At 34.2% G+C, this 11,292-nt stretch overlaps 1 protein-coding gene across 3 annotated transcripts; it reads left to right on the forward strand.

Annotated features, from left to right (window-relative positions):
- The first annotated feature begins 561 nt into the window (after positions 1–561).
- Positions 562–4,510, forward strand: LOC145086484 (bZIP transcription factor (DUF630 and DUF632)). 3 transcript variants are annotated; one of them, XM_079024247.1, is made up of 8 exons: positions 562–776; positions 882–936; positions 1,163–1,233; positions 1,533–2,649; positions 2,744–2,815; positions 2,955–3,187; positions 3,294–3,517; positions 3,582–4,510. In XM_079024247.1, exons 4-8 carry the CDS (start codon positions 1,596–1,598, stop codon positions 4,258–4,260), a joined length of 2,262 nt encoding a protein of 753 aa, XP_078880373.1. In that variant the 5' UTR covers positions 562–776; positions 882–936; positions 1,163–1,233; positions 1,533–1,595; the 3' UTR covers positions 4,261–4,510. The 3 variants fall into 3 exon arrangements, with proteins under 3 accessions (XP_078880373.1, XP_078880370.1, XP_078880372.1); XM_079024244.1 differs by lacking the exon at positions 882–936 and having other exon boundaries at positions 562–803; XM_079024246.1 differs by lacking the exon at positions 882–936.
- Positions 4,511–11,292: the final 6,782 nt, after the last annotated feature.

Raw genomic sequence — 11,292 nt, forward strand, 5'->3', positions numbered from 1 at the left:
TAGGTCGAGCACCCATATATGCTTGACAGGGTAGGTTCGGCACCCAGATATGCCTGACAGGGTAGGCCGAGCACCCAGATATGCCTACTAGTATGTTGTTATGTGATATGATGGGGGAACTCACTAAACTTCGTGCTTACAGTTATCATTTTTGGTTTCAGGTACTTCTTCTTCGAAAGGAAAGGAGTCGGCATGATCGCAACGCATCACACTATGATTTTTCTGCATATGAGATTTTCGGGAGTTGTACTATGATATTACTCTTTTATGACATGTTTTGGTTATTTGATGACATTTAGTGATGAAATCACAACAAAAATATCAAATGGACGATCTAAAAGAAAAAAAAATGATAAAAACAAAACTTATATATTACACAAAACCATATGAAAAATATAATTTTTTTACTAATTTAATTAAAAGTTAACATAAGTGATATAATTATTTATTCAAGGAATCTTAAATGATGTTATTCTAAAGTTGTAATTTGAAGTTAAAAATCCATTCCTAAAAAGTAAAAGGGAAGTCTCCAATCCCACGGCGAACCCAGCAAAGCACCCTTTCCTCCTGATCCGATCGATTCTAATCTTTCTTTACGTTTACCAATTTGGACCTTTGCATATGGCGGACCCCACGCTTCACATTCACACACTTTCGTCCCCTTCCTTCTTTGCTTTTGCATGAACGAACCACACTTTTCTCGAATCGGTTCTCTCCGCCGCTCACCGTCACTCAATTTCTCTACCCTTCTTCTATAATTGTAACCTATTTGTCAGGTGAACTTCAGTTCTTCTTGGTTTCAGGTCATTCCTTTTCCGTTTCAAGCAAAATATTTAGCTTTGCACTTTAAATTTGTGATATCTGAATTATGCTGTTCACAGTACCGTGTTCTTACATCTTAACTCGGAAGTTTTCGATCTCTTAATCATAAAATATGTGGGTAATTATCGCTTTATTCGTTTTGTGCTTTTTTCAAAAGTTAAATCAATGGTTGAAGAGCTTCAATTTGATGTGAAGCACGATTCATTAATTAGGTCGCTAGTATTGATTTTTTGAATTTGGGTTTTATATTGTGTGAAGTGTTCTTTTAATTGGAATAGAAGAACTGATTGGATTTGAGACTCGTATCTGATAGTAAATCCCTGTCTTCCTTGTACTACAGTTACAGCTTGTGAAAGCTCATAGAGCTTGTTTTGCAGCTTGCAAGTCTGAGGTTATCGTGTATCTTCTACTGTAAGTTGGAAAGTTATAATTATATATTCTGGTTGGATTAACAATTTTCTCAGTTCCTAGTTCTGATTGTTAACAAGTTCTTTTTGAGGGGTATGCATTTGGGGTATCTGATTCAGATTCCCTTTTCCCTTTACCAACTCAACCAAAAAGGATATTGATGAATACATTTACATCTACATGTCAATATTTCTTAGAACATCTGTATCTACCCTTCCAATCTGGTTTCTAGGAAATGCCTGATGCTTGAGTTTGAACAGTGAATAAACAAATCACAGTATATAAAATTTGTAAACTTGCAGAAGAAGTCCATGTGATGTGTGGATAGATAAGCAGTAAGGTGTCCAAGAAGAAAGATCGGGTTAATGGGTGCCACAAACTCAAAAGTGGAAGAAGATAAGGCTCTTCAGCTATGCCGTGAAAGGAAAAAGTTTGTTAGAAAAGCACTTGATGGAAGATGTTCACTTGCAGCCACTCATTTTACTTACATAGAGTCTCTAACAATTATAGGGAAAGCATTAAGTAGGTTTGTTGAACCTGAAGTGCCAATGGAATCCTCTTTATACACATCCACTAATGCAACTCCTGAGCCACAAACATTCATTGGAAAATCCCTTTCTCAATTCTCTTTCTCTTCAACCATGTCACAACATATCAATCCACCTGGAAACCTATCCCCATCTCCTTCCCCACCATCCTCTAGTAGGTATTACACAAATCATATGAAGATTAGAGGCTCCTTTTCTAGAAAAGTTGAAGAAAAGCCAGTTGTAGCTGTCATAGGTTCTGTAACTTCTTCAGGTACCCCAAGAAACATCATAGATGAACATGAACTGGAACCTGAACCTGAACCTGAACATGAACCTGAAACCCCGTTTGGTGGTCCTGAAAGTCAACCTTGGGATTATTTTGGTCTTTCACATGATGGGTTTTCTCCACATGAAGTGAGGGAATTGAATCAAGAGGTGGAAAATTACAAAGATGAAAAGATTTCAGAAATGGGTCAAGAATCAGAAGATGAGTTTGATGAGCCATCAACAGATGGGTTGGTTAGAAGTTTTGAGAATGTTAATAGGGTAGCAGATAATGTTAGTGGGGCTGGTAATGGTCTACATTCAATGTCATCAGCAGAAAGTGTGACATCAGAAACTGAAATCTTGAATGGGGACAAGTTTAATTCTCCCCAAATTTCACCATTAAAGCGAAAAACTTCTGGTGTTAGTAATGTTGGTATCTCTCAGGATGAAAAAATTGAAGTGGTAAAAGGTCATGAAAGTAAACCTGTACCTAAAGATTTTATTTCAAGTATGAGAGAGATTGAGAATCTTTTTGTTAAAGCTTCTGAGTGTGGAAGAGAAGTTCCTAGAATGCTTGAAGCCAACAAGCTCCACTTTCGTCCAATTTTCCCTGGAAAAGAACGTAAGCTCCACTTTCCTCTAATTATATTGTGAGGAATTTGAAGATATTATAAGCTTTATATTCAGCCAAGATTTTGTTTTTTTTAATGTGGCAGGTGGATCATTCAGTTCAAAATTTATAAAAGCATGTCTTGCGTGTGGTGATGATCCTAGCCAAGTGCAGGAAGGTAAGCTTTTCAGTGTTGTAATAAGTGTAAATCAGCATGTTTTATGAGTTATATTAAGAATTTGGTTCATGGAACTGCTGTTTGAAGATACATTTATATAATCCTCCTGATCATGTTTCAATTATTAACTGATTTTTAGAACCTGCTCAAAATGACACCAAGTACTTAACATGGCCTCGAACAACATCATCTCGTGGTTCATCCTTCAGACATGATCCGAGTCCAAATGTCAACACCAGTCAAAGTCAAAATCAAAATCAGGAGGACATTAACAGCAACCTCTTTGATAACTTCTACATGAACGCAGGAAGCCATGCTTCCACTTTGGATAGGCTTTATGCATGGGAGAAGAAGCTTTATGATGAAGTTAAGGTATTTTGATTTTGTTTGATTTCTTTCTAGAGATAAATGCGATATGAACATTCATTTTTTTGTTCCAGTAATATGATTTAAATTTATTTATTGACAACACTTTCAGGCAAATGAGATGATCAGAAAAGTGTATGATCAAAAGCGCAAACTTCTACGGGAATTAGAATCCAATGAAGAAAGTAACCGCAGAATAGATAAGACTCGTGCCATAGTTAAAGATCTTCATTGGAGAATTGGAGTTGCTATCCACAGAATCGACTCAATATCAAGAAGAATCGAAGATCTTAGAGACAAAGAACTTCACCCACAACTTGAGGAGTTGATTGAAGGGTATTATAAATTCTAATTCACTATAATATCCCATCTTTTTTATTAATTATATATTTAATCACAGATTGAGGAAGATGTGGGAGACGATGCATGAATGCCATAACAGCCAGTTGTTAATCATATCATCACTACAAATAAATTCACACAACAAAATCTCACTACAATCAGACTCGCATCGCCAGATCAGCATCTACCTGGAAAGCGAATTAAGAACTTTATCATCGAGTTTCACGAAATGGATCGGATCCCAAAAAGCGTATGTCCAATCGTTAAACGGATGGCTTCACAAATGTGTCCCACCACAACAATCCACCAAGAAAAAAAGACGACAACAGCCCTTGTTACGTGACTATGGCCCACCAATATACGTCACCCTTGGTATCTGGCTAGAAAAGCTTGAAACTTTACCAACAAAAGAAGTTGCGGATTCCATAAAAGATTTAGCTGCTGAAATTGATCACTTTATCCCCCAAGAAAAAGCCCAGGGTAAATTCGCTAGTGCTTCTTTACCATGGCAGAAGAATGCTGTTAAAAGTGATCATCATCATCATGATCCTGCAGGGGTGAATTTGTTAAATGATGAATTTTTGGAGGACCGTTTTGATCGGTTAAGGTTGAGATTGGAGGGGTTTCTTGGACAGTTGAGTAACTTTTCAGGCTTGTCTATGGAAATGTTTACGGGCCTTCAGAAGGCGATTCAAGATAGGAAGGCCATGTATGCAAGAGTTCACTCCCTATCATGATATGTATAAGATTTTTGGAGGTTTCGTATATGGAGAAGGAATAATGGAATAAACGTCAAGTGAATTGGAGTAAAATATTATTTATATAATATAATATAATAGTTGATTTTATTTTTAAATTTTTTATTTTTGTCTGTGAAACTGAAGCGTAGCAACTTGTACAGCTTAAATGGAGTGTCTCGGTTACAGTTTCGGCCCTGCCGGTGGGGAACTCTTTCTAGTCGGTTTATTTATTATTGCATTTTATCAAGTTTTGTGTATTGTAGCGTCTCAAATTTGTATATTGGAAGCATGTTGCATTATGAGTTAGAAAAGAAAGGACTGAAAAAGGATAAAAAAAATAGTTTTGGCATTCTTTCAATTTTATTAGTTAAAGAATTAAACACAAGTATCTATTAATTTTGTTCCTATTTCTTCGTAATCGTATCAACACTTAATAAGGTAATTAACTTTCATATTTTGGTAATCAGTTTTTTCTTTTATACATTTAAGTAATAAACTTGTTGGAAGTGTTCACATATGACCATTATAACTTGCTATAGCAGGTTAAATCCTAGAGTGTGAACACGTTCAACAAGTTCGTTACCTAGATATGTACAAAAAAATAGCAGGTTAAATCCTAGAGTGTGAACATGTTCAACAAGTTCGTCATATATGTACAAAAAAAAAAAATAGTTACCTACATATAAACAAAATGAAAAGTAAAAATAAATTACACAAATGGTCCTTATGGTTTGGGAGAATTTATGGTTTTAGTCTCTAACTTATTTTTTAAATTCTGACGGTTCCTACTGTTTATTTTTGTTACGTGTTTGGTCCCTGTCTTACCTAAAAAGACTATTGTGCCATTATTAATTTATTTTTAAATTAATTTTATTATTTATGTATTTGTTTTTTATATATTTAAAAAAATTAATAGACCCCATATATATGTATCTCCTCACCATAAACCTCAAACCAAATTTGAGAAATTTAATTCGAATGATCCATACTGTTTATTTTTGTTGCGCGTTTAGTCTCTGTCTTACCTAAAAAGATTATTATGCCCTTATTAATTTATTTTTTAATTATCTTTCTTATTTATGTATTTATTTTCTATATATTAAAAAAATTAATAGACCCCACATGTCTGTATCTCCTTATCGTAAACCAGAAACCACATTTGAAAAATTTAATTTGGGCTTTACAGGTCACCATCCCATCTTTCATCCTCTCCAACTTCTATTTCTTTTCAATCTTTAGTAACATCAATGTCTTCACCATCTTTTTTTTGGTACTTCAAGTCTGGCGAACCATCACCATAACCTATTGTCTCTTCATCTTTAGTGAGTTGTGGTGTTGATTCGACGGAGTTAAATGACCGAAAAAAGAAGGGATGATGAAGACATCGATATCACTAAAGATAGAAAATACATAGAAGTTGAGGAGATGCTCAGGGGATACAAATATGTGGGGTCTACTAATTTTTCTTAGATATATAAAGAATAAATACATAAACAAGAAACTTAATTAAAACAAATAAATTAATAAGGGCACAATAATTTTTTTTAATTAAAAAAAATTAAATTAATTTTTTTAAAAAAATAATAATTAAAAAATAAACAGTAGAGATCTCAGAGATACAAATATGTAGGGTCTATTAATTTTTTTAAATATTAAAAAAAAAGACAAAACTGCAAAAATGGTCCTTGTGGTATGCATTTTTTTGGGGTTTTAGTCCAAACCACGACTTTTTTGGATAAGTGGTCATTTTGAGCTATTTTCGTTGTGTTTTTAGTCCCTCTGAATAGTGAAATGACTGTAATACCATTGGGGTATTTATTTTTCATTTTTCTTTGGATTTTTTAAATCTAATAGTTAATTTAAGAAAAGAGGGGCCCATCTCTCTCTCTCTCTCTCTCTCTCTCTCTCTCCGTGTTTGAATGTGTATCAATCATCTACCAATACTAATGGCATGGCTACCCAAGCTTCCCTCTTTGCACTCATAATCCCCAATCAAACCTCCCCATGGAAACAATCGCAACCCATCTCCTTCAACACCGTCAAACCATCCAAACCCACCACCCGTTTCACCACCATCAAGGTTGCAGCGACATGGGAGGTCCCCACCAAAGAAGCTCCGATGGGATTCATCCCACCCAAACTCGACCCCAACACCTCATCTCCAATCTTCGTCGGAAGCACCGGTGGGTTGCTAAGAAAAGCTAGAGTGGAGGAGTTCTACATCATCACATGGAACTCACCAAAAGAATAGATCTTTGCCCACCGTCGGCGCTGAGACCGAATCGCCACCACAACGTACGAAAGCTCCACCAAACAGAAGCCTCCTCTCCATTAAAACTGAAAGCTTCCATCTGCTCCTGCTACCCCAACGCAAAGTACATCGACCCTCCCTCAGCCTCCTCTACAACGGTGAAATAAACCCATATCCTACAATGGAAAAATGCCATCAGATCCCCTATTGTTATTGTAATCGTGGATTCAAATAAAAAACTTTTAGAGATGATATTTCTTTGTTCTTTTGCTGATGAGGGTGGGATGAATTGGGGTGAGACTGGATGCAATCTTGGTGGAGAAACCCTGTCGATGAAGCAAGAAACTAGTGTGTATGTTTGTGAAATTTGAGCTTCTAATTGAAATTGTAAACTGTTTTCCTCCATGATCGATCTTTCTGGCTAATTGGTGTATTGCGTAGCTTCACTTTTATGGTCTTGTAGGTCGATTTTGTGCCCACTGGGAAGCTTTCGTTGAATGTCCATGTGTTTGGGTTCATCGGGTTGTTAGAACTGCAACATTTAAGGGAAAAGGAGAGAGAGAGAGAGAGAGAGAGGTGGGCCCTCTTATTTTTTTATTGTTTAAATAAATTAATAATTATTAGCTTTAAGAAAAATCAAAGAAAAATAGAAAATAAATACCCTAAGGGTATTAAAGTCATTTCAGTTTACTGAGGGACCAAATCCACAATGAAACTAGCTCAAAAGGACCACTAATCCAAAAAAATCGAGGTTTGGACTAAAACCCCAAAAAAATGCATACCACAGGGACCATTTTTGTAATTTTGTCAAAAAAAAACATAAATAAGAAAATTAATTAAAAAATAAATTAATAAAGACATAATAGTCTTTTTAGGTAAGACATGGACCAAACGTGCAACAAAAATAAACAGTAGGGACAATCCAAGTTAAAAAAAAAGTTAGGGACCAAAAACACAAATTCCACCAAACCACAGGGACCATTCGTGTAATTTACTTTGACTTTTCGTTTTGTTTATATTTGGGTAACTACTTTTTTTTGTACACATCTAGGTAACGAACTTGTTGAAAGCGTTCACATCTAAGATTTAACCTGCTATAGCAGATCATAATGGTCATATGTGAACACTTCCAACAAGTTTGTTACTTAGATGGGTACAAAAAAAAAAAAAATTACCCAGATATAAACATACCGAAAAGTTAATTACATTAATAAGTCATTTTCTCTTGTAGAAATTTATACAAATGGCCAAAAATATTAATGTCTTTCCAAAAAAACTAGCTAAAAATTTAGCATTTTCATAAAATAGCCGGTAATCAATCAAATACCAGTGATTTAGTCCCTTTTACCTGCAATTTGTGTAGGTTAGGCTACGATTTTGCCAAATACCAGCCATTCAACCTTCAATTTGGGCCTAGTACTGGCCTATCAGCCGAAAGTATATATACTTTAATATTTTGGAAACCACTAGTTAGTTTGAAGATTACCAAAAACTCTGCCAACCACTTATATGGTTAAAAATATGTATTCTTCCGAAAACTTGATAAGATAATTCATCATTTATTAGCTTTATACAATTTAGGATATGTTTATGGGAAGTGATTTGTACACATTATTTTTTTTCCATACACAAAAATATGTGTTTTGAAATGTTGTATTGTATAATTCTACAAAACATAATTTGTTGTATACGGATAAAAATTGTTGTGTATGAATCACTATCCTATGTTTATTTGCAAAAAAAAAACAATAAAACAATAAAACAAAAAAAAAGAGTTTTGGTACAGCAAATCACATATAGAGGTCATAGAGAGAGCAAATTGCATCCCGACATGAGCAAATAGCGGATCCATGTGTTTTTTAGAGCATTTCATAGTTGGACGTTTTTTAGAGCCTTACATAGTTGGACATGTTCAGAGCATTTCATTGCTGGATGTTTCTTTAGAGCATTGCATAAATGGAGATGATTGTACAAGTGTCTGATACGTAGATCATGCATCACTAATTATATGTTTCTTTAGAGCATTGCATAAATGGAGATGATTGTACAAGTATCTGATACGTAGATCATGCATCACTAATTATACATTCGTAAATATATGTCAAAATGAGAATGCATAATTTGCTAATATATAAGTCATGCATCGTGGAGTTGTACTTTCACAGATGGATGTGTAGTTGAGAATGTACAAACTGTTGATGTAAAAGTATCTACGATCTGTGCATAAGAAGCATGTACCTTTGATTTCTTTTGTTAAATGTCTATAATTTTTTAACGCTCCTTAATTACAATTTATGACTTATAGCGTTTGGTTTTTTTCGACACACACACACACACACACACACACACACATATATATATATATATATATATATATATATATATATATATATATATATATATATATATATATATATGCCAAATACCATAAAAGTCCTAACATTTTGTCATTAAATTGGGGAAAACCCTATAATTTAATTTTCGGTCACCGTGGCCATTTTTGTGTCGTTGAGCTATCGACTTAAGACTAATAGCCGATTAACAACCTGTAACCTGCCTCAGCTGGTCACTTCTTACCTTAAAACACTCATCCACCACCTTTTTTCTCCCTACTTGTTAATCTTACAGAACTCAAAAATGGTTTTCATGCATACAAACGTTTGGGAAGAGGGGTTTGAAAAGGGATTGGACCATTTTCACATGGGAAATTGTTGCTGAGACACATTGCAAGTGCAATGTACGTAGGTTCGAACATGAAATTGAAGTGTATGTGGGTTTTTTCCTCACATCATTATCAGTAACAAGTTCTTTATTGTATATTTAGCAGACGGCCTCTGTTTCTGGTACTAAGAAACACAAAGACAAACGACCTAAAACTGGTACTAAGAATGAGGAAGGAAAAGGACTTGAGAAGGTATACGTTGAAGACTCAGACTCAGATGATGAAGTATTTGACTTTAGTTTCTTGGATATTTCACAAAAACCTTTAAACCACCATCCAACCTCTGTAACGACCATTTTCTTAACTTTTTGTGTGATGAAAATATGTTAAAGAGGGGTATATATGGGCCAGGGATGATAATAATCAACCTGGTGTAAATGAGGTTGAGCATGGCCACATACCAAAGGTAAATGATGAAGAAATTGGTGTAGAGTTTAGGGTCCATGATCCAAACCAACTTTGGAGCGAAATGAGACCTGAATTGGGTGAGTGTTATGAGTTCCCTACTTAACTTTGGTTTGCATTATTAAATTATGCAGTCCATAATGGTTATTGTCACACCCCCAAACCGGAGTGGTAGAAACGTCCGGGGGTGGATGACTTCATGTTAAGTATCACAACACATGTATCATAGTAATCAAAGTACAACAACCATTGCATTAATAATGTATAAGTTTTACATAGTGTTCAAGTCATTTGTATATGACATCAAAAGTAGATATAACAAAATACAAAAGACACGACTTTATACTGCTCCGTCTTCTCAAAATCCCGGGGATGTACCTCTCTACTGGTTCCCTGGGAATACAAGTATTTTGAAAAAGAGAGTATCAACATTTAAGTTGGAAAGTGCATAAGTATTTATGTTTAGAAGTTTGTTATCCGTTCCTTGAAATCGTGAGTATTTTACTGTTCCAGAAAATCCAATATTTTCTAAAATAACTGAAAGTAGTTTTAATACCATAAAACCGTTCTGTGTAAGCATTGTTGTACTATGAAATAGTGTAACATAGTTTTAGTTCACAATAAAACTATAAAAAGAATGTTTTATGTATTGTTATGTTTCTCTTTGTTATAACTAGTATGCTGTAACTATATTCCTTAAAAAACCCTATAATTGTGAATGTACCTGGTTCCACCAGCTGTAATTGTAAGTCGTAGTATTATACTGTAAATCGTATTATTGAAAAACCAGTACGTCGTATTTGTACTCTTTGGTTTGATTATTCATACACTAATCGTATTGTTCTTATCCTTTTGTGAGTTATTATAACCATACTAAGACTAGTAAGCCTGATATGACGCTTTGTAGGCGTCGGAGCTGTAATGACATTTGTCACTCATAGGCATACCAGCCTAACTGTAGCGAATAGTCCGAGTGCGGGATTGTCAATCCCGTATAGATCTATACACATTTGTCTCTCTCTCTTTCGCGAGATTCTGGTTATAATAATCAGGTCTTTAATAGTAATATAATATTGCTTAAATAATTAAGCGAGTGAACTTTGTCTCACAAAAACCATATTGACGATTACGTGTATAATAATGATGAAAAATCATTCTGAAATAAATGAACTGATAGTATGATCCTTTTCTAGTATACTTGAATATAAAGTATTTGTAAGAGAGTATACCGTTAAACTTTGTATAACTGATTAGTGAAAATAGTATGAGAGTTCCATAAATTATACCTATTATAATTTATATGTGTGTTCTGTTTGATATGTAATATTAATGAAAGTACCCCCTTTGCTCGACATGTTACAAAGGGGATATGAATCTGATTGGAGTAACTTTTATATTCATATATATATATATATATATATATATATATATATATATATATATATATATATATATATGATTTTGGCAAAATATAAGTTTAAAAGAGTTTTTAAAACATTTAAAAGAGTTTCAGTAACTTAAAGTCGATTTAGAAATATTTAGAAATCATTTGATTTTAAACACAATATTCTTGTGTTAGACTTGTATCCCCCCCTAACAATGAAAAATAGTAAAAACGCAGGGGTATGAACTCACCTCGTGTGTGTTAACG

The sequence above is a fragment of the Lactuca serriola genome, chromosome 2, assembly GCF_051521515.1.
Source record: "Lactuca serriola cultivar US96UC23 chromosome 2, Lser_US96UC23_V15, whole genome shotgun sequence".
In the NCBI taxonomy this organism is placed as follows: domain Eukaryota; kingdom Viridiplantae; phylum Streptophyta; class Magnoliopsida; order Asterales; family Asteraceae; genus Lactuca; species Lactuca serriola.

Coding starts and splice junctions, on each gene's coding strand:
- LOC145086484 (XM_079024244.1), top strand. CDS start 1,596: ATGGGTGCCACAAACTCAAAAGTGGAAGAAGATAAGGCTCTTCAGCTA. Junction 2,816..2,954: donor TCCTAGCCAAGTGCAGGAAG/GTAAGCTTTTCA, acceptor ACTGATTTTTAG/AACCTGCTCAAAATGACACC. Junction 3,188..3,293: donor AGCTTTATGATGAAGTTAAG/GTATTTTGATTT, acceptor CAACACTTTCAG/GCAAATGAGATGATCAGAAA.